This window comes from Trachurus trachurus, assembly GCF_905171665.1.
Source record: "Trachurus trachurus genome assembly, chromosome: 8".
In the NCBI taxonomy this organism is placed as follows: domain Eukaryota; kingdom Metazoa; phylum Chordata; class Actinopteri; order Carangiformes; family Carangidae; genus Trachurus; species Trachurus trachurus.
Window position 1 is genome coordinate 18275857 of NC_139905.1, and position 26244 is coordinate 18302100.

The window sequence follows — 26244 nt, forward strand, 5'->3', positions numbered from 1 at the left end:
CTTGGTGTAGAAGAACAAGGTTGTATTTTGAAGCCTAAACCAATAGGTCACCCACCTTATTTTCTAAAGACATAAACAGAGTGACTGATTTACTGTAAAATGAACAAAAAGTTGCTAACATACGCTCATACAAAAGTCAAAGATATGTTCTCACTTACCAAAGTATCTTTTCTTTTCTGCAGGAAGCCTTCAAATAAAATCTTGGTCGCATCAACGGACATGTTGATCCTGTGGTAGAGGTGACACTAGTCATTTTATTTCTACCTGTGTGTGGTGTGACTTCCTCCTCTCACTAGCTGAGAACAGTATCGTTCACAGCCCCGTCATGTATCTACTTCTCTATTCTTCTTCTCATAAGTCCCAGTGGTTATTGAAAACAGCTGATCTTGCATCAATTTCACCCACACACATTTGTGAAATGATTGATTCTGATTATATTATTGAACACAAAAGCAAAGACATCAATGGGTGTAAATGTCATTTATTACAGGTATTTAAAACCATTTTATTTTTGCCTCTTTGTGAAATTAGCTTTCGGTTCATTCAGAAACACACATACAGATGCGTCAGATCATAATGTTCTTCATTGTAAATGCTGGAAAAGGAAAGAATGAGAAGAAACACTTTTATCATTTTTAAGGTGGGAGAGGTGCGCTGAATGCCTGTTAATAGCATAATCCCTTACTCTATAGTGCCTCTAGCTTCATAAAAATATAGGATGAGGGGCAAAGCTCTATTTGAAAACCAGAAAAATAAAAACAGAAGCAGATAGTCAGAAAAGATACACCATGAGGACAGCTTCCGTAATACTAAATACAAAAAAATACATGGGAAATGTAAATCCCTCCATCTGTTTCATGCGGTGCACTCAAAACAGACAAGAAAACAAAGAAACAGGTTAATAAATTAACACACAAAATAAACAAGTGCATGACATCCATGACCGCTCTAGTGTTAGATGTAGCGCTGTTTGTCCCAACACCTCAGGCGTTAGGTGTTGCTTCTGGCATGTGATGCTGTCTACAGGTCCGATCCTAAAATTGATGAGGAATACATACATGTTATACTGCATATACACATCTATAAACAGATTCAAGTCCCTTTGTGGTGTTTCTGTGTATGGCTGCCTCTCTCTGGTCTCCAACCATTTAACTAATAATACTGACCCGGGGGGGGGGGGGGGAAAAAAAGAGACTGGATCAGGTGAAACCATCCAGTGACTACCAGGGTCTGGAGTGGACTAGACCAGCAGATCACAGAGTGTCAGCAGTTACAAACCCAGTGACGGACAGGTGATATTTCAAATTGAATCGTCCCCTTATCTCCAACATAATCTAAAAACTAAACCGCACTCTTCATTTTTAAAACGTAACAATGATTTTGCTCATTTGCTTCTTGCATTGTGGAAAGAGGACGAGGTGGTGTCTGGGTCTGAGGCAATGGGCCCGGTTCGTTGATCGGTTGGTTGGCCAGTCTTTGAGTCTCTCGGGTAGGAGGGGAGGGGCAGAGTCAACAGAGGTACCGGGGGGGAGAGGAAGTATCTGTTGTCATGCTGTCTGATCACCGCTGTTTGAGCAGTGCTCTGTACATGGCGAAGCCTAGCACGGCAAACACGGTGGCGCCGACGCTCGCCCTCAGCCAGAAGGTGGAGTTCTTCAGGTCCGCCTGGGCCATGTGTCTGCGAGAGGAAGACCAAGACAGAGAGCCAATGAGCGGGAAAAATGTAGTGAGCAAAACAGGAAGCAGCATGGACATTTACTGTATGGTTGTAAGTGAAATGATTTGCCAGATGACAAAACAAAGTCATGTGCTCGCTCTCTCTGGCGTGGAAACTCCCTGACTCAGAATCAGTGCCCCCTGTGTGATGCCAGCTTGAAACAGGAACACATGCTTTCTTTTGACATTTGGTTTGGTTTTGATTTGGATTTGGGGAAATGCGACCAAAGCAGTTGAGTGAAAAGAAGAGAGGCAGGTTCTAATATTCGCACTGAGAGGTAGACAAAAAACAAAACAAAAACACAAGGAAAAATATAACTAAGGGAGGACTGTAGTTGTACGAGGCCCTGAAGGTGTCACAGGATTTTTTTCTGTTTTGTATCGTATTATTTGTTTTGCCTCCACCCCTCTTGTAGAGGGAAGCAAGCACCACTGACACAGCGATATTCACTAAGCAGGAAGTTTTAAGACCACAATAACACATTAGATTTAAGGAACCTCACAACTAATACAATGTGTTACACATTCAAAATGTGAACTAAACCCAGATTATGTCAAAGTGATCCATGATGAGATAAGAGAGTATGAAAGGACAAGACACTGACGGCATGAACCTGAGAGAACAAATTCATAATTCACAACAGCAAATTGTTTAATTGTGGGCACAAATTTTGACACCTGCAGGGCACCGTAGATAAGAGTTGACCCACCAAACACATCTCCAGCTGACCTGGCAAGAATCGTAAACATAGGGGAACTACTGCACTCAAGGTAAACTGAACAAAGCATCAAAGGAAACAGCAAAGCAGAAAAAGAAAAATGAAAAGTTTTGTATACTGTTGCATGGCTTCAACTGTGACTTTAACCTGCTCAAACACAAAATTGTCATTGGCAATACACAATATGCTCCAACAGGTTGTTTCTTTTTGTGCTCCCTTCTGCAGCCATTCAACTTCAGACCCATAAATCTCGCTAGTCGCTACAACCGTTCAGGACAGAAAAACCAAAATCACTAAACACTGTTAACATTAGGGATGTGGGATTGTAACTTTTTGATGTGAAGCATATCTGCCGTCCATCCACATGTATAACACACAGTATACATCATCCATCTCTGTGGATGTGGTTACCGCCTTTACCTGTCCGAGGGAGCTGGCTGCTCGGCAGAGGCCTCCATAAAGATGGACCCCTCCACGCTGGAGACGGGTGAAACCTGCTGCGTCAGGATGAAATCCTCCTCTGACAGCAGCCAGCCCCCCACAGCCTCCACCCAGCCCAGCAGCCTTTCACACACACACACACACACACACACACACAAACAAACACACAACCAGTCACACAGTGGCCCTGGGTGAACTCGCATGCACACAGACACACAAATATAGTCGGTAGAAGTGGGTGATACCTCAATGCAATACTGACGACTATATAAATATAAACTGACTGATCAATATTGTTCTTATTGGCTACTTACAGGAAATAAAAGAAAAAATGGAAATGTTCACTTTAAGTTTGAGAAGTAGAAACCAGACAACTGCATATGTGTCTGCACATTGAATAAGCAGGTACTTCTAATACTGATATGGTTCAGACACTAGATATCACATGAGATTTAGGTGTCATAACATTTAACAAAGCATAACTGTTGTCTTAGCCTTATCATATCTTTTTTTTTTTTTTTTTACCAAAGTGGCCTCTCATTGATATTACTAACAAATGGTTTAACTTTTCTCTGATGATCTTATTTGATCAGCATCACCCAGCTCTACCCAACCTGAAGAGAAGGAATTACAATCACCACCCGAACCCTCAAAGCTCAAGCTCAACTGGAAGTGCAACCACACACCTGGTCAACGTCACCGCACACTTCAAACAATGAAAAGCTACACACGCACACACAAACACACCACATATCCAATTTGTACAAGACCAAGTGGTAGACGAGGTAGAAATGTTGGAAATCTCTTTGTCGCCAAATAAAATAAAGTCATTCTCCTGAGCGGTGGGAGAATCTATTACTCATTAAATGCAAACAAACACAAGTTACCAGGCTCAGTTAATTTCCAGGATGCCAAGTAGCCTACTAATTTTAATGTAACAATTGCCGATGAGAACCAGTGTCAAAAAAGAAAAAGGAAAAAAAAAAAAAAAAAAAAAAAAACGATCACGGACTTCATGACCGATTACCATGGCAACGAACAAAGCTTCGAATTTTTTGGGTCAGCCCTATCAAATACACAATCCAACAACTGCAAAACGCTCTCATGGACAAGTTGTGACCTGCACATTCACCACGCTATGAGATAATAACAGAACGTTACGAGACAGAGTTGTTTTCGAGGTAAGCTCATGCAAAACTGCTGATACGCATTCCTGTTGGGGGCAGTTTTTCAGCAAGCAGTCTCTGCATTTGCCTCAAAAACAACTCGTAACGTTCCGTTATTATCTCATAGCTTGGAGAATGTGCAGGTCACAACTTGCCCACGACGGTGTTTTGGAGTTGTTAGATTGTGTATTTGATGAGTTTGATGAGGGAAACCAAGAAATCCCATTAGCCTCCGTAGCGTAGCTCTTAGCAGCTTGCGGCTCTGCTCCGCCGTTCTAAAAATAGCTTGCACCGACAATTAAAGGTAACAAACCTACTGCTATGACTATAGGGATTATGGCAATAGGCCAATTCGCCAAAATGTTGAACTATCCCTTTAAGATAAAATAATCTCAGGCAACCAACCCACTTTTCAGCAAACACTTTAAGCATTCAGTGTGGTGTGTTGGCCCCTTGCACTGCCAGGGGTGGCCTGTTTAGTGCCATGCTAATAATAGTGTCGGAGATTAATAGACATCAACAGAGGGGGTTAGTGCTGAATGCAACACTACAGGGCGCAGCTCTGCCTGACGTTCAGGCCATTTTAGGGTTATCTTTTGACAAATTCAAACACATGACACACTACAGCCACTACCAACACCATAACCAGCCACTCAAACACACAATTTAAAAATAAAAAAAAATAAACCCCAATACTTTAACAAAACGAAACACCAAGCTCTCTTTACTGTAGAGATGGACCGATGAAAGAAAACTATTCCCAGCTGCCAGTAGATGGCAATATAATACTGAAGACTGAGGCATGCCATTAGTTATGCAGAGAGAGAAAGTAGAGAACAGGTGAGCCATGCAACATGAGCAGCAGGCAGATTAACAGAGAGATAGCACATGCAGGAGGAAGAGGAAGAGGGGCAGCCAAAAACATGTGTATGAACAACACCTATAAAAGGGGAAGGACAAAACACACAGAGAGAAAATACAAAATAGGAAAAACAGAATGAAATGACAGAGTGATTGGTACAGTGCAATACAAACAATTTAAACATCAAAGAAACACATTTTAATATCAAACATCAGACTATTTGATTAATGAAATCCCAACCTACAGGAGAACAGGCAAAAAGGAGTTTTTAATTATGCACAGGGGGCAGGTACAATTAAAGTAATTGTTGTGCTTTTTAAAATAAAGTGTCTCCTGTAGGTGCAGACTTCAATGTTAAGAATGGAAAAGAAGACAAAGTGAGACTGAAAACGTCATAGATGATCAATCAAGCACTTATTGATAATTGATGGGATCACGTGGAGGAGTCAGAAAAGGGAATATCAATCTTGAATCACATGTCAAACATGCAGACATGCTCAATGAAGTTTTCAGTTTGAATGAAACACAAACCAAACAGAGTGGATGTGTTTCTTTCATTTCTATGCAAATAATATGCTTGTTAGTCAAGATTTAATTTGCATATCCACTGCAGGACAAGTACGAGCAAACATTACTCTAAAACTGATCCTGTCTTTGTTTTTACATGTTATTATGAACTTCTAAATCTGGAAACCATGATTCTTTTTAATCATATGAAACTTAATTTTGTGCCTCATGACTCGCCTTCTGTGGTCAGCAGTAAATAGCCAACAGACATTGATAATAGTGTATTAACTCATTGAGTGCCATTGACGTATATATACGTCAATCAAAATCCAACGCTTGAGTGCCATTGACGTATATATACGTCAAATGCAGTTTTCTGCGGCTGGTAAATGGGGACGCTGTTGCGCACACTGTGAGTAATTTTGGGGCTTCTGGGATGTGTAGAACGAAGAAGACTGTAGATCAGAGCAAGAAGTGAAGAGGAAGGAGAAGACGAGTGCGATCGGTACAGAGATAAAAAAGTTGGGAAAAGTTTCTATTTCTAGAGGAAAACGACGGGCAGAGCCTGGAACAAGTGTAACGTGGAGCTGCAGGAAAGCTTAGCCACGGATGCTATTAGCATAGCTCCAGCATGAAGTGATCGGAGGAGGCAGGAAAGGCAAACTGATCTAGATGATCAGCACCGAAATGCCGAAGCGAAACGGATCGCGGAGTCAGTTTCACCAGTTGCTGTAAACCGACGTCGTGACGACGAACCGAGAGATCAGCGCGGTGCGTCGCTGCCGCGGCCGCTTCCAGCAGAGCGGCTGAAGACGCCATGACGTCTCCCTCCCTCCTTCAGAGACGAGGGGAAGCAGCAGGAGGAGAAGTAGGAGAGGGGAGGGGCAGAGAGGGGGTGAGGGGAGGGGGGAGGAGGGGGTTAGGAGAGGGTGAGGGGGCAGCAACTGCAGGAGGAGTAGGAGAGCAGGCATCACTCTGCATAGTAGGACTCCTACTTGTTGTATTTTAGTTTTTTTTTTTTTTTTGTACAATGAAAAAACATGTGAAATGAAATTTTCAGATGTCTTACATGTTTCTGAAGCCAAAATTAAAACGGATAAATCACTGTTTGTCTTGAGAGACTCTCTTTCACAAAAATGCATTTTTCTCAGCTTTCTAGAAAAAAAGTGTTCTTTTTGGTGCAACCAGGCTCTATTCAACTTAAGATAAATTAAGAATGGAACAAGGTACAAACAAATGGTTTTTCCCTAGTTAAATAGAGAGTCTCCTCTTTCCTTTGAGCTATTTTGTGTTTTCAGAGTCATAATACAAAATATTCTCTTGGTCTTAAAATATTACTCAAAATGCCCCGAAACGCTGGCACATGGCACTGACCATTTTATAAAAGGGCTGGCACTCAATGAGTTAAAAAGGTTAACCTGACCTTTATCTGAATCTAATTGTATAACAGTGTTGTGTTTTAGTGCTTATACATGTTGTATTGTCATTATTAGGCATACTGCACATGCAAATAACTTCATGCATTTCCCACACGGATTCTGACACACTGTTACCTCCCTGGCTAGCAGCCTGCGTGTTAGCTGGCACAGCTTGGTCACACTTGGCTGTGTGAGACTGTACAGAGAGCAGGTGGGCTGCCTGGAGCTGGAGCAGAGACCAAGATACCTCACATGACTAATGGGTTGAGGTATATGACATGGGAAGTGAATATGATTTCTATTCACTTTAGAATTGGATGTGAAGCAACATGTGAATTTGAGGCTGAGTAATCAGCTCGGCCTCAAAAATTATGTCAAAAAATAGTTTGGAAGGAGGTTAGACCTAAAATATTTCATTTCATGTACACTCACTGCATCTTGTTTGAAAGCAATAGAGTGCAAATGATATGTACACATTGCAAACAAAGCTACTTTTTACCCTGAACTAGAAAACCAAATAATAATGCCTGGTTTAATTTAGCATGTGTTTGTTTTCTCACAGAGCTTATAGTATGTTAAGACTGACATGTCCTTTTTTTTCAGGGGATTCATCTAACTCTAAAAATGTTTGACAAGTCTGTCTGAAAAAAGAAAAAAGAAGGAAAAAGTTTTGTGAAGTGACCAGAGAACATCCTTTGTCTGTAGGTGTCCATCTTGCTAAAAGTGTAACTCAACAGATGAATAATAATAGTCCTTGCATCTACGTGAACACAGCAGCACACAAAACAAACATTTTCCCCAAAACAAGCAAAACCAGCATCTCAAATTGGAGACTATATTTTTCAATGTCTATTCTGGCATCTCTACCATCAAATTAAAAAGAAAAAAACTTTTCCCTGCAGTGGATATGCTGTGTAAATCTGACCAGAGGCGAGCACTGAAGGAAATCAGAGGATCTGTCAACATCACCAGTGTTAGAGAGCTTGGGTGAAAAAGGAGCCCCTCTGTGACCCATCCTGGAGGAGGGTGGGGGACACAGAGAGGAGGGATGAGTCTATGTTAAAACACTAGAGTTTATTCTAAGTATGAACCTGTTGAAAACGACCCTGCGGAGTTGGGCCTTAATATTGCGCAGCAGCTCCAACTTGAGGAGGTTCTGACACAGGCAATAGGTGCACCTGTTGCAGGTACACATGCAGCGGAGTCGGACGTGGCTGCGGAAAGACACACAAAAATGCGTGTATTCACCACCATACAAAGACAACACCAACCACACAAGACACTCATAGAAGGAGGAGGAGGCTAAACCCAGCTGGATAAAAGCCTCGACCCCGTTTAACCACTAAACTATATAAAACCCACACTGTTGCCGTTTACCTCCACCTCCACAATTCTTACTTGAATCAAAGTATAGACAAGCACACATCTATGATGAACTTTCAAGTTGAAGCATTAAGGAAAAAAACAAGGAAGCGAAAGGAGAGGGGAAACTACAAAGGAGGAAGGCAACAGTCAAAACAGCAGAGGAAAGTTTGGGAACAATCGACAAAACCTCCCAAGATCTGTTCTCACATCTGGCCAGCGATTCCTCTCTAAACTAAAACCAGTTCAGGGACATATGGCATTAGAGTCTAAAATGAAGCCACCTGATCCATGAGCTAGGAGCCAAACAATTGGTGACACCTGACCGGACCGGCGACACCAAAAGGTCCAAAAACAAAGTCTGTAGTGACCTCTTGGAAATATCAAACTGTGAGGACATTTGTCCAGAAAATATCCTGAGCCTACCTGATGGGTTTCCAGAGCTACTAAGCACTGCCACATTAACGAGCCACACATTTTATTGTTCCACACTCTTCAATTAGTAAAGTTTTCCTAGTAATAGGTCAGGCCAGTTATGTGTTATAATATTTAAATACAATATTTAAAAAGCACCTCAGGGTGGAAGGTGTGTTCTGGGCTTAAACCAATTTACTTCAGAATCATCTGTTCGTTGTTTGAACCACAACTGACCCTCCAGCAGCAGATTACGTTTCTACTTGTAGAGTACTTAAACTCATGCCCTACAGTGCAGCAGATTCAATTGTGTCAAAATGTAAACTGGATTTGCGGCCTGTTGAAATGACGTTCAGCAAACAGGTCCTATTGAGTGCCAATTAATCTACACTGAGATCTAATCTCAGCGTAGATTAGGCGTAGTGATCAGACAGCTTTGAGGGGATAAAACACTCACAGGGTCAATAAAGTCAAAGGATTGACCTCGCTGAATTTCAGGCAGTGACTTGAATGACTGTAACACACATACACACAGGTGCAACTTACAAGAGGAGATAACAGGCCTGCAATAGAGTGTGCATTTAATTGGTTTTAGGTGTTGGGTAGAGCAGTCCTCAACTACCGAGTGCAACGGGTACCTGTTTCCAGAAAACATGTTGAACGGCAACATGTGACTCCCTGTCTTGATACATTTATCCAGGAGGGAGGTGGAAGTGGATAGGCACATGTAGGAAAAGATGGGGATGGTGGAGAAGGATGCAGGAGGACGAGGATAAGAGGCGTAAAGGGTGAAGCCACAGGGATGTTTAATACTCACGGATACATGGCCATGGTGGTGAGTCTGGTGTAGATGTCTTTAGTGGGGGCTTCGGTCGTGTTGCACGTGAACGGCTGCGGCGGGTGGAGCTTGTGCTTGCGGCAGAACTCGTGCGGTGAAAGGCTGTAGTGCTGCCGTATTTCGTGCAGGTCCGACTTGGCAGCGATCACCACGCACGGCGTCTTGCTGTCTATGAAGTATTGCTGCCAGACACAAGTGTGTGATGTTTAGATTACAAACATTTTTACGTGAACATTTCTTGTCTGCTGGATCATCGATCATCTCCGCACCTTGTACACTTTGGCGCAGTATTCAAAAGAGCGTGGATTGTTGATGTCATACACCAGGCAGACCACGTCACAGGCCAAGTCCGCCTCCGACAGGAAGTCGAAATCCGGCATCACCTCATGGAGCTTTTAGTGTGCGGACAATACAGGAGGAGAAAGAGAGGTCAGAGGACAGATGGACGGATTAACATACTGCAGAGTACTAATACACAGTAGAGTGTCTCACAATAAGATTATGCAACAGTAATCCAAAGAGCGGATGATAAGATGATTTCTGAGTGAATACTCACCAGCAGGTACTTCTCCTGACCATAAACATAGGTCGTGCTGATGGAATAGAGCGACTTGTGCTCTTCTCTAATCTGCCTCTGTTTCTGTGGTGGAAAACAAACAAGGTCACTTACTGTATCAGGGCTCCAGACTAACTTGTTTTACTAGGAGCACAGTGGCCCCTGACTTGAAATTTTAGGAGCACAAGCTGAAAATTAAGGGACACATAAATCTACTTGCAAAACACATATTCACATTTCATTTTGATTCATGATCCTCACACACATTGGCCTGCCACCTGTAGTGACAGAATCCAGATAATTTGAGTCGTCCTTTCACCAGTGTTAAAAAACCCCAGCAAATTTACTGGTTGTACATGCACAAGTAGATGAAAAATGTACTTGCACTGTATCAAATTTTAGGGGCAAAATGCCCCCCCCAAAAACTTTACCCAGTTTGAGACGAATGTGGACTGACAACAATATCAGGACCAGTGGTTGTGTTAGGTGTTATGCTGTAATGAGCATTTTCCATTTGTGCACACAAACCCAGATGGAATCGCAAAAACAGTTTTTATGCTTCGGTGTATAGATTTAAAAGTAAAGGTTTGTGTATCAATAAAAGCAAGATGCATGGAATCAGATTTAGCAAATGAAAAATCTAAATGCCCATTGATGAAAAAAAAAATCTGTGGAGTAATAAGGAGACTGTTAACAGCCCAAAAATGAATACATGAAACTTCCTGCACATATTTTCCACATTTAAAGTTTGACTGGTGCATTAGCACCTTAGCCTGTAGACTCACTGTTAACAGCCCCAATGTTTATACGTTTTATACATTTTGACAAACTTGTTCAAATGCTCTCAAAGTAAAATCGCAGTCTAAAATACAACCTTACACAAACATTTTCAGATTCAGGTTTGTGAGATGGCACAAACAGATAATTTGGTTTTACCATTTTCCCAGCAATATTGACCTGAAATGAATTCATTATCTCCTTAATTTGCATATTCTGTATTTGAGCAATTTTGAAAATTCACTTGATACACATGCAAAATGTTTCCCATTAAAGCCATTGCCCTGAAACAGACTAAATCATATGTCAACTTGAATTATCCAAGTATAAAGGGAGTTTATAACAACAATCAGTAATTTCCACTGACCTGCAGATTCCTGCCCAGGAAAGCTTGGAGGAAGCCGCTCTTCCCACTGCCCCGCGATCCCAAGACGTTGCAGCGAAAGACACTGCGCTGGGTCTGCTTCTTCTGCAGATCAATGCGCTTGTTGCGTGTCACTGAAAGGCATGGCAAAAATACATACAGTAAAATTCATGCATTCTCATGTCAGAACAGTTTGATGAAAAACTAAAAACTGGTTTAAAGATTGAAAACATGACTGAAGAAGTGAAACAGTTCCCAAGAAGTGACACTTTAAACCTGTATAGAAATGTATAGAAAGACTTTAATGTATTTAAAATCTCTCACCTGTAATGGCAGCTGCTTGGGACTCCTGTTCATAGATGATGGAGTAGCCCAGGTAACCTAAATACTCTAAACTACGCTGTACATCCAGATATGTTGTCAACCTGTCACAGAAAACACAAGTCACAATGAGACCAGTGGCATTAGTTTAAGAGTTACATAAGTTAGATGTTCACGTACAATGTCTGTCCTACAGTGAAAGTATTTAGATTACATAAATCTAAAATAGGTACGTGTATGTGTGTATTAATAGATATGTTCCACACTCACGTCCACTGTGAGAGGTATCCCTGGTATGTGATCCATCCTTGTTCGTTTGTGCAAACCGTGTTGTTGACATCTGGGCCCCAAGGCATGTAGGGAAACACTTTGAACAAGTCCTTCACCTCGTCTGGCGACAAAGCGCAATCTCTGTCCTGGATAATACAAAGTGCACAGAAACCAACAGACATTAACTGAAGCCAGGATTGTTTGGAATACAATCACATTATGCGTATCAATAACAACCATCATAAAGAGATTCAAATTTCAAAATGTGTATCAACAGGGAAACAATAGAAATCTTATCTGACTACTCACTTTGTCATGCTTATCAAACACACTCTGAAGGAAGAGGTAAGCGTTGTGATTAAGCTCTGTGGTGCAGTCTGCGGGGATCTTTAACCTGGAATAAACAGACGGACACAAACATTAATTTAACATAAAGCTCTGAGAAACTTTGTCACTGAGAGAGACAACGTGCTTGAGTCACTTGAGACTGTGAAGATAACCACGCTATTTCAGTAGAGAACAAGAAATGATATGAGAAATATTAGCTGTGATCAACATGGGGTCATTCGTACATGACAACAAACTGCTGTTTGAATTGAACAGTAGCTCTGAACTAAAAAAAAAAAAATCAATCTAAATACATCTCCTCCTGGGCCTGTGAGAAATAATAGCAGACATCTATGATATTTTCTGTCGTTTCCTAGACTTAACAGTTTCAATATGATAAATCAAGAAAATAATCTCCAACTTACTCGAGTATAAAACCCTTAACATTTCACGATTCTAATGTTAATACTGTATATATGAATATCAAATATGATGTTGCATGGCAGTGGCAGTTTTTGTATGTTGTGCTTTCCTGAACTTAAAAACCATGTACTACAGCAGTTTGGCCATTTTATTGAATCCACTGATGACCAAAGGAAAAAATGACACTAATATCATCAAAGCACCCTGCTAATTTAACAAGCTGAAAGAAAATCCACCTCTTCCCCATCTCAACTCAACTTGAAAAATAAACCAATTCCACAAAAAGATTTGGGGCTTACATGGGGAACAGATATTCCTGTGTGAGTTCAAGGTCGTCATCATAACCAAACCTCCTCAGCACAGTCCAGGTGGTCTCGTGTCGACCTCGCTGTATGAAGAGCGTGTGCAGAAATAGGAAGCCTGCAATTGAGAGAAAATGAGACAGAGGTCAGCATTCAAAAGCGGATGAATATGTGACAATGATGTTCACTGTCAAAAAAGATGAGCAGAATAGAGGGACAGAAGGACAGAAACAACGTCACCTTTGAGTGTGAGTCCGTTGTCTTTGACTCCGTCTGTCATGTTCCTCCTGACCACGTTCTTCACATCCTCTAAGGCCTGGGGCGCTAGTGGTGTATTGAAACACGTTCTCTATAAAGACACACGGGAAGATATACGAAAGGAGATTACCTCATAGTTGTCACTGGAAAACAGGTGGCTTTCTTCAGAAATGCTTCCTGTTTAAACCTGCCTCCCCAAACCAGTCTAACCATTTTCCCATTTGATCATAAGCACACAGCTTGATGAACTCATCTGCAAGTTTGAGCATCACAAAACAACACTGTGAAGTTTAAAACATTACCTGGAAGAAGTTGAGCTCATTGTCGTTGAGGATGCCGTCGTTGTCCAGGTCGGACACTTTAAAGATTCTAGTTAAAGCCTTGATGCAAGAAGTCTTCAGCTGTAATACAGAGGAAATGCAGTCATGTAGGCTGTTAACATGTACTTCATTAACACACACACAGTTAAATTGCGACAGGCAGAGACACATAGATCACATACCAATCAGTTACCATAGCTCTCTTTGTATTAGTACACTAGTAGTAGACTTATATTGTTAATCAATGTTCATGTGATCATTAGAGCTACTGTTGGACATATAGAGATGTTATAGAACTTTAAATGGAGAACTCTGCATTTGTTTCCTATTTGGACCTAACCCAGTGTCATCCAGTCTTTTCTGCTTTAGTCATTACTATTGTCTTTCCCAAACACACTTATAATTGGTACAATCCTGGCTGCCCTGCATTGGGATTTATTCAAAACAAGCCACTTGTGACAAGGAAGTAATGATGGCCGTGTTGCATTTAGCCACTTCAGTATCGGGACGTGGTTTAGTCCTTCCCCCAAAATAAAGCACAGACATTGCTGTGACCTGTAAAAAAAATATCTGCAATGAAAAAGGTCTATTGTACATGGTGGCTCACTGTCACGCTGTCATGACTCACTGGGGAACATGACAAGAATTTTTCTGGAGCTAATGTTACTAGCAGCAACATAGGGGAAAAACATAGATGTTGCTCATAACATGTGTGCTGTATAGAGCTCACCTCCTTCTCCTCCGGGCAATAAAGGGGGCCTGTTGGGTGAAGAACGGCCTTCTGGGCATAGTAAAACAGCTCAGAGATGTTCTTCAGGTTTTTGGCAGAGCACTGTGGAAACAGAGAACATGTGTGTAAAAGATCTTGATGCTAAATAATAAGGAAAAGTCAAATTCATTGATACAGACTGGAACGTTTCACAGGATTTCTGGTGTTTAACTACCATTAGATTTTCTTCACAATTTCCCATATAAATACATTTACTCAAGGACCAACTGTAAGTTATACAGTATGTACTTGAGTACTGAGTGTTCTCATTTTAAGCTATTAATTTCTAGTAATTGCTTACGTTGCAGATGAATATATTAAAAACCTATAATAATCATGTGAAATACACAGTGTTTTTTAAACCATCCAGCAGCGTAAAAGTAGCCCAACTGCAGCCAAGTACAACATTAAAATACCATCGTTGACAGAGCCCACTTTGGCTGCAGAGGTACTTTTAATTTCCACATGTTTACTTATAAAAAGATCCTAATACTTCTTCACCACTGAAAAAGAGACATAGAATAAACTGAAATGTAAGTAGCTCAGAGAAGCGGCAGGACATACATACTCCAGGCCGAGTTTCACACTGAGCCAGCAGTAAAACACTGGCTGACCTACTGATATTGGCTGACAGAGAGTCCGACTCTCACCAGCTGTGTGGCTGTCCCTCTGTGTATGTGCCTTCCCTCACGTCCTCCTCATGTCCCTCTTTTAACCCTGTAACTAATCCAGCCTTGGAGTGCGTGACTGAGCCGCCTCATACGACAGAGGGAAATTTGAATTGAATAGCAACACAGACAGAAGCTACATCTTCAACGACGGCCATGAGTCTTAACATACGCACAGTCTTCATCAGCCTTGGCTTTGGAGCACGGGGTTGATAATATAAATCTATTATGGACTCAGTCAGAGTGTAAGTGGAGTCAGGAGCAGGACCGCGGTCCAAGAGGCGCCTGGGGACCGATCTGTCCTGCACACAGCCAACCTCACACCGACAGTCACAGCTATTGGATCTACAATCTGCCTTTCATATTTCACCTGTCACTTCATTGCTCTCAAGCTCCTTTATCACTGATGTGTGTGTGTGTGTGTGTGTGTGTGTGTGTGTGTGTGTGTGTGTGTGTGTGTGTGTGTGTGTGTGTGTGTGTGTGTGTGTGCGTGCATTGATCTCTTACCTCTACACAGGTTTCAATATCCTGGTATTGATTCATAATTGGCAGGATGGTCTCCATGCTGCTGTGTTCCACCAGGTCTGACTTGTTCCCCACAAGGATCAATGGTACCCTGCCATTTAGTAGAACCATTTAGAACTACGTTAAATAGCTGCAACTATTATACTATCAACAGAAAATTGAATCTATGATTGATTATTATGACAAAATCTCCCAAAATGTCTGATTTCAGTCTCTTCGATGTGTGTGTGCTGGTGTTAATTTATGTCACTGTAAACTAAATGCAAATCTCACAAATTTTGGACTGTTGTCCTGCCAGAATAAGACATTTGATACCAATTTGATCCACTTACTAATTTAAAAAAAAATGTCCTGAAGACAAATCAATAATGCTAATAGTGGTTAGTTGTAGCCCTTCTGTTATTATATTTGTATAAACTGAAGATAGCATGAATCACTTTGATGTTTTGATGGTAATTAAATCTAATCTATGTCAAGTCATGGGTTTAATCCACTACTTCATTCCACAAGCTTTAATTTGCCCAAGTGCAAGTAAAAGTCAGATCAGCTGCTGCACATAATATGACTTCAACATGCAGTGGCAGCAGCATAGCTGAGGCAACTTGCTGGGAAGACAGAGACACACACAAACAAACACACATCTATTAAAGTATCATGAACACACCTGCTATCTTTGTCCGTCCTGTCATTTATGAGGGGAATCCAGTGGCTTGTCACCTGGAGAAGGAAAACACAACATTGTACACTGTAGTTGGGCCAAACATTCATTACAAACACTAAGTAAGATGACAGGCAAATGTGAGTGTCTCGTTTCAAATTCTTGACATACTACAGTTACGCATTTGATTAACACCGACCACGCTCACCTTCTCAATTGACTTCTTGTTGTTGACTGAATAAACTATGCAGATAACATTTGCCTGTAAAGACAAAAGAGCATAATTAGCTTGGGGTGTATAAACAACACAAAAGAGACGTCGATATCATGTGACCAAATGAGAGTAAAAGGTCAAACAAACCTTGGATATTTCTTGATACAGCTGCTCGTCTGACTGTTCTGCTTCTAAAGGCATCAAAAAGGCTCATTACTACGGTGTTTACATGTAACCCAGCCTTAGTCCGTTTATTACTAGTGATGTGGAGAAGGGGCAGCACCAATCAGTTTTAAAAAGCTTCATCTGTCATGATATGCGTGGTGTGTGTAGGGTTTACCTGAGTAGTCCACAATATGTGTGGGCACCCTCTCTGGGGTGACGTCAGCTGGGATGGTGATCTCCTCAGCCCGCAGGGGAACCTGGAAGACAGAGGACAATCAATCAATGACCCTTCTGCTACAACAAGGACTCAACATTGATCTTACATCTCCAACATTTTACCCTCATTACTCTGACGTCTCTGAAGAGCAGCCAAACCTGCAGTATTGACTGTTCATTTTCAGGATGTGTGTTTACACCTACACTGTACACTTTACTGCTACCAGGATGCTTTCTACCATATCGATCAGTCTGATGATCTATTATTGATACATACCTCATCAGGAAACTCTTCACTGACCAGGGACATGATCAGTGATGTCTTCCCCACTTTGGCTGTACAAAGGAAAATGAGAAAAAGGCACAGATAGATATTAGGAAACCAAATTTGTTACAAACCTGATGTGTTGAAGCACATTCAAGCTTGAACGGGCAAACAGTACGACAGAAGCAAACTGCACACTGCAGTGGTGCTCAAGATGTCAACGGGTTTTTGGTGCAGTAAATAAGTGGAAATTGGAGTCTTGCAGTTTGCAAGCTGCTCCCATTTCCGTAATTACCCTTCATTTCACTACCTACTAGTGGTGTGCCATCACAGCAAAACATACCCCAATAACTGAATGAGTTTATTCATTATTAGGGCTGAGGGAATTTGTTTATTAAGAATTAATTAATCGATCACTTAAATAAAGAGAACTTTTGTATTGACTGAAACAAATAGTTTATAATTCATTTAGTACATACATAGATATTCAGCCCAAATCAGCTTCTCTACATGAACGGCAGCCACTCAAGTCCACTTTGAATTCCCATAAAAGCACAACTGGTTCTACTAAATGAGGCACTGATTAGGTGAACACCTGAACCAAATCATATTTAACGAGGAGGAGTATTAAAAACCACTGCTGTGATTAAAAATTGGGGTTACTGTACCAATGTTTATTTCGTGAACTCTTCACAAGTAAAAAAAAATTGTGTTGTACTGTTTAAAAATGAATATGAACTTGTTTTATTTGCGTTATTCAAGGTCTGAAAACACTGCAGCTTTTTGTTATTTTGAACAGGTGTAATTTTCTGCAAAATAAATCCTCTAAATTACAATATTTTATTTGAAATTTGCGAGAAATGTTGTTAGTAGTTTATAGAATAAAACAAAAGTGTTCATTAAACACATAGCCTACCTATAAAAAAGGAAAACTAGAGAGAAACTGATCATTTTGAAGTGGTCTCTTAATTTTTTCCAGAGCTGTATACAAAGAAAAAAAAAATCATAGTCTGATCATCAAATAGTCTTTTTTGAGGCAGATGTGAAGCCACCTACTTTGTGCTCAGTGGGAACAATGTGGCCATTTTTCTAGCAACTTTTAGATCAAACAATCAGCTAACAAAAATAGTCAAATGATTAAATCAATAGTGGAAATACTAATAAATCTGCACAAACACCAGTGTCAGTGCCGTGACAAAGTGGCCAAGTCTCCTGATCGACTGCGACTCTACTGAACTTCACAACACTGAAGTCTGCACGTAGCATTTTGGCGACACCTCTCTCAGGAACAGTCGGTGCCTATCAACTCGCCTAATGTGGCAGTGTAGCCGTCCTGCATAGCCACAACGGAAATATAAATAGTCCTGACTGACAACACATGTTCTTTAAAGAGAACAAACACACCAGGTGAGGCACAGTTAGTCAGGATGAGACCTTTTAGGCCAAATTCTGCTCTGACCCCAGCATCAAAAGAATCAAGATCTTATGATAACTAACCAATAACCAATAATCATTATACAGTTCATTCATAGATCTGAAACAATTAGTTGTTAAACAAGAATTGAATAAACTCTCTAATCAAACTCGATTGTCCCATTTTCTCAGAGGATTCTCAGAATTTCTTTATCTTGCATGAAACCAATCTAAATATATTTGTATTTTGTTTATGGTAATAGTAAAGCAAAACAGTAACTGAATGCATCCCTTTGGGTTTTGTGAGAAATATGGAAGACTTGTGTTATTTCACCTTTGTGTTTTGTGTTTTGACTTTTGATAGACCAGAAACACAGAAAACAATGGGAAAATTAATCAACGATGGACATTATAATTAACAGCCTGGTTCTGATAAAGTATGTTTTTGCTTTATAAAACTAATTAGGCAATTACCTTCTGTCTCTCCTTTGATGCTTTTATTTGTTGATTGTTGGTATATTGGGTACTCATGTACTGTCATGTAGTCAGCCCTGCAGTAAATCTTATCATCAGGCTTTTTATCTGTGTAACCAACAGACTGCAGCAGCCTGACTCCAGTTATTATTATGGGATGCAGTACAGTAGGTTGAGTGTTTGGACATGACAGCACATGACATAACTGTTACTGCTGGTGAGATATCGTTTAGCTATTGAGCCATGTGATTTTATACTTTTATCGCTATTAACACCAAACACTCGTCCTCCTCATACTTCTGATGATGTACGTTACAGTCACTGTGAAGGACTTTGAGACGCTGTCCCATTGAATCTCTCGGCCTCTCTGTTTCAGTTCAGATTCATTCACTTCGCCTGTTAGCAGTAGCATTAGCTCTCTCACTGTCACTAGCATTGAAGCTAATAACGCGTCCATTCCGCCGCCTCGACATAAATTACACACACTTTCTACTTACGTTCCCCGACAAGTAGTATCCTCACGTCCTTCCTCATGTTGTAGCTCGGTGGTCTTTCCTCTATAGAAAAGGGACTTGTCTGTACTCTCTCATGTAGCCCCTCTGCTCCTCCTCCTCCTCCTCCTCCGGCAGCAGCAGCAGTTTACCTAACGGTCGGGCCCGGCGCCTTTGTAGGACAAAACGGACAGACAGGTGTCGGGGCTCCCGCTGCTTCCTCTGCACGTCGCTCTCAGCTGGCGGCCTCTCGGCTCGGCGGATATGCAATTTAGAAAGTCCTCTGCGGCACATGTGTCTGTAATTTTAATGTTAATCACGCTGTTTTTTGGCGCTTTCGTCTCCTTAGCATTTCGCAACGGATGTTTCATGGGGCATGCCCGACCTCCTGTACCCGGCGACTACGGCGAGCGACACGGGATAAACTCCATTTGACATTTCAAAAACGCGTTAGCGTGTTCTTCTTCCTCTTCCGCGGTTACTGACAGTTGGTAAAAACAGCTTAGTTGTGCTTCACCGCCACCATCTGGACTAAAATGTGGAATAGTGATAATGCTAAAAATATATACATGTGTTTTATGAACTTAATCGTGTTTCTACCTCTTTTCTATACAGTCAATGGTTTCCACATAGGCTACTGATTTCCCCAAGACACCTGATTGAAAGTTTCATAATGTTAAGGTCCTATTTTGCTCTCCTCATTTCCAGTCACTCAATATGTCTTACACATAGGTCTATTATAGGTGCACTCTTAGTGTATATTTTTATTGTTTTAGTCAGACATTAGGATTTATCTCCTCTGTATTTTATTTAGGCCTATTTCCTTTGCACATTTAGCCTACTTTAGGAGAAAACTGGCATAAGAATTTTCTTCCAGATGAATGATCTATCTATCTATCTATCTATCTATCTAAGAAATATTTTATCTTGAGTGCAGTTTATATAGGCCTAGCTGTAATGAAACCACACGTTATCCATTAAAAAAAATACTTTATTTTTTCTGGGTATAATATATCACAAAACGCACTCACTCCCAAATGTAAAATGATATGCTTATTCAACAGGATATTCAAAATATTTTTTCAAAAATAGTAAATATCATAAAAACTGCATTTTCTGTTACTATGTGACAGTGTTTATCTAGTGACAACAGTGTCTATTTGGTCATAAAGAGTGGGTTTTACATGATGATCCAGTATTTTCTGATGTGTGTGATTAGGCATTAGATCCTTCAAGTCATCAAAATAAAGTTAATCCACATTGTGGCACAGTCAGAGTCATGGTTCAAGAGGCTTCACAATAACACAGAGTCACTGGGAGCAACATGGTGAACAGGTCACTGTTCATCCATTGTGCTGCATAAGTGGAGTCCCGTGCAGTTCCCTCACCAAGTGCAGACACATCTCTCCACACCTCATCGTTTAGACCTGATGTTGGCTTCAACTGGAAAGAGAGACAAGAGGATTAGAGTGGGGTTGTATGTGCACAGCACATGATACAACGGTTGAGTGGTTCAGTGCGGTGGCTTTCCATGGTCGTGTGCACAGTTTAATGAAAGCATGAGCACACATGTGAAGGCCAAACCTGGTGGATTCTTTATGGATGGCAGTATTAGTCGATCAGCTGGTACCTGGAGTTGATCCGAACTAGAATATCACTCAACAACTACTGAATGGATTGTCCTGAATCGTTTTACAGACATCCATGGGCCCCAGAGAACGAATCCTGGGGATTTTATTGTGTTACCAATTACCATTACAGTTTTTAATAAAATTCCAACTATTAGATTGACTGGTAGAAAATTTGGTCAAGACATCATTGTTCCCCTCAGGATGAATTGTAAACGACATTGATGTTCCCACTCATCATGACTGATGACCCCTGACTTCTCCTTTAGCACCACTATGAGTCCTCCTCTGGATGAACTGTGACAACTTTGCAGAGCTCTTAAACTCCTCCTAAACTCTTAAAAATCAACTTTAATCAAATATAAAACCGTAATTTTGTGAAACCTACAGTACCAGGTTTCCCTTGCACATCTTTGCACTGTACATTTTTCACAATATTTTCTAGCCTTACTTACTGGTATAATCCTGTGGGGCCATTGGTCTGGACATGACTTGTCTGAGGGCATTCAGCCACTCTCTCTGCTCCCTCTCCTGCTCGCACATAAAGACAAACTGCCTCTCAGGAGTCTCCACCATAACGCCACACTTCCAACTGTTTCCCCGAGCGTGCTTCGGGACACACTCCTTCACGGAGTAACCGTTTCTTTCTGTGCCGATGAAAATGGCCCCCAACTCTTCAGCATCCTGCATTTACAATGGTGGAAAGAAACATATTAACAGTTAACAAACAAGACGGGTGGTCAAAGTGCTTCAGAAACATCATTAGAGCAGCGGTTAGGATGAGAAAAGGATTTGTCCTCACCAGCTGGCCCTTGAAGTAGAGCAACTTCCTGTTTTGGGAGTCCAAAATACACCATCTCTTCTTGAATGTCTCCTTTTGCTGTTGAAAACCATAGATAGAACATAAAGTAAGCACTCAAGCTCCATTTCCTCAACTCCTTTTTATCTTTCTTGTAAAGAGTGTCATTAACATATACAGTGTGTACTATGTGAGTGGGGGTGCACTGTGTGTAAGAGGAACAGAAACACATATTCAAATGTCCTGCTCAGACCACTGCCGTCATAAACCAGACGTTTGGTGAGCTCAGCGAGGAGCTCGATGCATTAAGTCAAAGCAAGTGGGATCCAATAAATAAATGTAAACCAGAAACAATTTAATGTGCAAATATGTTTAATGTAACTGTGTGTTTTTGCTAACTCACCAGTGGCCCTGTCTTTTCCATGTAGCCCTCTTTGAGGTAGTTTCTTGTTATCTTTGGTACAAGCTGCCAGGGAGACATTTAAAGGCAAAACTGCATCAGAACATCCAAAGGCCAAACATTAGTCATATTTTCCTCTTTGATTTCTCATCTGTCCTTGCCTCTTCATCGCTTCCAGTCGGGTACGCTGTCTTAAGGTACGCATAGCGAGCTGCACGGATGGCGTTGTACCACGTGACTATTTCCTGCGGCAGAAGAAGAGACCCTGAGCTTCCTCTCACAGCCAAGAAGCTACTGCATGACATTTGCTATAAAAACCAGCTGGGTCACTACTGTGGAGGATCAAGCTGCCCACCTCAGAGCTCTCATGATAAACGTAGAGGTTCCTGGTGTGATTTTGGTCCTGGTAGGTGATCTGCAGCCCATGAGGATGACCGATCTTCTCTGGTTGAAAGGTGGCGTTCAGGTCCTTGATGGAGATTACAGCTTTAGGGCCTTTTGACTCCTGCATTACAAATGTATAAACAAAAAATGTATTAACTCCCAGGGGAAGAGATCAAATCAAATCAAATCAGTGCACACGCCCTTACACCACAATGTGTGTGGTGGTTTGCACCACAACGTGTGTCAGAGCTGCAGGGAACTCACATTTTCCTTGTTGTAGTAAGTCAGGGTAAATTCTCTCTCTGACAGCACAAACTTCCTCTTAAGAAACGTTGTGTTATCCTTTCCTTTCTTCCACAGCATCCCCTCGTGGAAACCTGGTATCAGTCCAACAAAATCTACTGTGTCACGGATGCTTCAGAGATCAAAGATATCACTCAGGAATTCAATTTTGTTAGACAGCCAAACATTGTTTTGCAAAGAGTGACATCTTTGTCATATTTCACTTCCTGGCTCTTTTATTGTTCCTCAGTTCTGCATGTGTTTGAGGAACCACATTGCTCGTATTTGTTTTACATCAACAGACTAATAAAGATGTATGTCCTGCAGTAGACATGTGTGTCACCTGTGGTGTATGCAAGTGGTGGATACTTGGTTTCTCCCGTGAATTCCGTCCTCTCATATTTAGCGCGGATCCACTGCTCTCTCAGGACTCTGTGGATCAAGAGCAAACCAAAAGAGGCAAAACATCAACTGTCACTGCACGAGTCGTTAGGTTTCAATCTGGCAAAAAGAATATCTACTCATATAGTTAAAAAAAAATACTTACGAATGGTCATTTTCTTGTGGTCGATAGTAGTACGGTGGAACAGCTTTCTCATACAAAGCCTGGATCGTGGCGTTGCCATTGGATTTCATGAACTTCATGAGTTCCCAAAAAGATACACACACGCACACACATACACAGAAAAATTACACACGGCCAGGTCGCCCTCTCACCTGATGTGTTGTCATAGCAATAATTAATAACCATACCTCCACCAGGTCATCCTCCCAGAAGTCCAGCTTTATGGATTTGACCCGGCTGGACAAACTGCGATGGACGCCGGAGCAGTTCAGACACACAAACACACCCAGCTTGTAGGACGCCCAGTCTGGATCTGAGGTGTGCAGAGAGAGGAGGGACTCAAACACAACACTTTGCACCAGCCCCAGTGAAACATGGGAAGTAATCCACTACATTTACTCAACTACTCGACTGTAATTTAGCACTTCTGATTATCTGTATTTCCTATTTATTTCCAGTTTATATACAAACATTGCACTTTAAATCCACTTCATATGTCTGAAAGCTGAAAATACTGCTGTGTTACACAGTCCAAATATTTTCCACTCTGTAAAACACATACAGTGCCTGGTGGGTCACTTGTCATGTTTCCATTGTCACAGTTGTTCATTCATTTCTCAGTCTAAACATCTCAATCCAAGTCCTATAAAAGCTGGAGTACTCTTCTTTTTCTTCTCACCATGAATCATTTGAGAGCCAGTCAAGGCTCCTTAACAACCAGCTACTTAAACTCTGATTATATACATACTGTATTTATGATTAATGCTTAAGTTATATGGTACAGTTTTCTTCAGGAGAAGCATTGTTTTGTTGTTGTTATTGTTTTACTTTGGATATGCTATTACTATTACATATTTGTTGATAATTGTTCTGTATTTGCATACATTTTCAGTGTAGGACTTTACAGTAACTAATGCTTCTTACTTCTTACACCACTTCAACTCATAAATGATGAAATATGAATACAGTGTTACATTAGCACTGAACACACTTCATCAGGAAATAGCTGCAACTTTGTAAGACTTGCTATATAGGACCCTCTGTGCTACAGTATGTTGGGTGTTTATAATAATGTAGTGTGTTATGAGTGATGTGTTTCCATTGTGTCTGTATATTGACTGTATTTTGGGGAGAAGCTGATCAAGTTTCCTCTGAGGACTGGACAATAAAATCAATCAATCTTAACTCTAATAAAGTGTAATGAAACATAAAGATGAGTCAGTTAAAAATGAGAAAATACCTGTAACACTTGAACCACAGATAAAAAAAGTATCAAAGTCCTCACACTTGAAGAGTCAATCAAGCCTGTGAATGTTTTTGTCACATCATGAGACAATCAGCCACACACACGTCGCTTACCTGGCGCGCCGCAGTCCGCGCACCGGCTGTTGTCCGGCCGCTTCACCAGCTCCAGTAAAATCTTTTTGTTTCGCTCTCGGTTTGACATGATGATGGCACGAAGTCAGGGTCTCTTCTCACACGACGATAAAGCCCGCTGTCGAAAACAAGCATGGCGTTTACATAGTTTCACACGCGGCGAGAAGTCAACGAAAAATCTCAGCGCAAAAACTGGAACTTGCGACAATGAAGTGTTTTTTTTTTATGTGACAGCAGCAGCAGCAGGGAGAGAGAGAGGAGGCGGAGCTCTCTCTGCACGGTGTGAAACTGGTGATGCTGCTTTGGTCGCCCCAGGGGGAGTTGGAGGGGGTGTCCTTTGTATAGGGTCTGGCCCTGCACACACAGGTTGTTCTTTATACTTTCATTCTCGGATGTGATGACAGACAGTCTGATCCGCCCGGTGTGCAGCCTCTTTTATATACAGTCTGTGTGCAGCCAGAGCCGGAGGGAGCTTTTCGACACTCTCCGGGCCCCAGGGAAGAGGCACCCCACTCAAAGCCAGAAACAGTAACCGTTGATTAAGTTATGTGTCATGTTAACATTTTAGTTTTATACCCCAAAAATCAAAGGAGCTACATTAGTAACAGTTTGGACAGAACAAGCGGATCTACCAACAGCTAAATTGATGTTGGCTGTCGGTATCAATGTTAGCTTTTGACAACAAATGCATTGTTCTCATGTACATGCACAATGTTTTGTGTACACAGCCATTGGCAGCATCTTGTTGTGATTGATATGGACCAATGTCAACTGTCTCTGGGGGCCCCCTTCCAGCTCGGGGTCCTAGGTAACTGCCTAGGTTACCTGCCCTGTGGCAATGCCTCTGGGGAGCTGCACAGGCCCCACAGCTCAGGATACATGCATGGGACTGAAGAACATTAATAATTAAAGTATTTATTTTCTTGTTGTGAGAAACCTTTATTTGGTCACAACTAAAACCCACTGTGGATAATGTGTACAGAGTTAAGGCTGAAAAACAAAACAGTACAAATTTAATAACAAAAAAATATATAACGGTGATAAAAGTGAAGGTGAAATATAAAGTAGAATCTGATGTTTAAAAAAACAACAACTCTGTTTTATGAACATTAAGAGAACCAATCCTGAGTGCATCAACAGTATTTTGTGTGGGAACAGTTCAGCCATTAAAAATTCAGAAGATATGTCTATTTTACACGTTAATCAGTTATGTTAAATGATTCACACAAGGAATTTCTATGTAATAAAACACTTTGCGAAGTGCAAAGCATGCTGGTAAATGAGGCTACAAAACACTACTGTACAAAAAAATATAACACACACATACACTCCAGCACCGCTTAATATTACAAAAAAATTATACAAAGTAGTAATATTTAGTGCATTCTTTGAAAGCACCATAAGATGTGCTGGATTAGACAACACATGAGGTTATTCAGCTGTGCGCCTGTGTCCATTTCCATCTTGGAGGAAACATGTTGACAGTCTCTTGTGTGCACACACTTCTGACCAGCTAACCACTTCATCTCGTGCTGAGGTCAGGATCATAAAACCAAAAGGCAACACTTTTTCATTTTGGCAGTGTCCATC

General features: G+C 41.2%; 2 protein-coding genes across 8 annotated transcripts; both read right to left on the minus strand.

The window, feature by feature from the left end:
• Positions 1–474: 474 nt before the first annotated feature.
• On the minus strand, positions 475–19626 carry rhot1a (ras homolog family member T1a). Of its 7 annotated transcripts, XM_083977965.1 has the most exons (21): positions 19226–19626; positions 16854–16912; positions 16536–16617; positions 16343–16386; positions 16190–16243; positions 15988–16040; positions 15306–15414; positions 14092–14193; positions 13344–13442; positions 13024–13132; positions 12781–12901; positions 12041–12125; positions 11732–11877; positions 11465–11565; positions 11144–11274; positions 10000–10083; positions 9713–9835; positions 9423–9625; positions 7921–8043; positions 2856–2999; positions 475–1678 (listed from the first exon to the last, which is right to left on the minus strand). In XM_083977965.1, the coding sequence occupies exons 1-21, from the start codon at positions 19260–19262 to the stop codon at positions 1561–1563; spliced, it is 2127 nt and encodes a 708-aa protein (XP_083834091.1). In that variant the 5' UTR covers positions 19263–19626; the 3' UTR covers positions 475–1560. The 7 variants fall into 7 exon arrangements, with proteins under 7 accessions (XP_083834091.1, XP_083834093.1, XP_083834096.1 ...); XM_083977967.1 differs by lacking the exon at positions 2856–2999; XM_083977968.1 differs by lacking the exons at positions 475–1678; positions 2856–2999 and adding an exon at positions 4332–4982.
• Positions 19627–20388: 762 nt separating this feature from the next.
• adap2 (ArfGAP with dual PH domains 2) lies at positions 20389–24867 on the minus strand. The gene is made up of 11 exons (XM_083976704.1): positions 24637–24867; positions 23466–23590; positions 23260–23351; positions 23056–23144; positions 22695–22807; positions 22402–22551; positions 22208–22291; positions 22050–22112; positions 21650–21727; positions 21303–21531; positions 20389–20662 (listed from the first exon to the last, which is right to left on the minus strand). The coding sequence occupies exons 1-11, from the start codon at positions 24722–24724 to the stop codon at positions 20634–20636; spliced, it is 1140 nt and encodes a 379-aa protein (XP_083832830.1). The 5' UTR covers positions 24725–24867; the 3' UTR covers positions 20389–20633.
• Positions 24868–26244: the final 1377 nt, after the last annotated feature.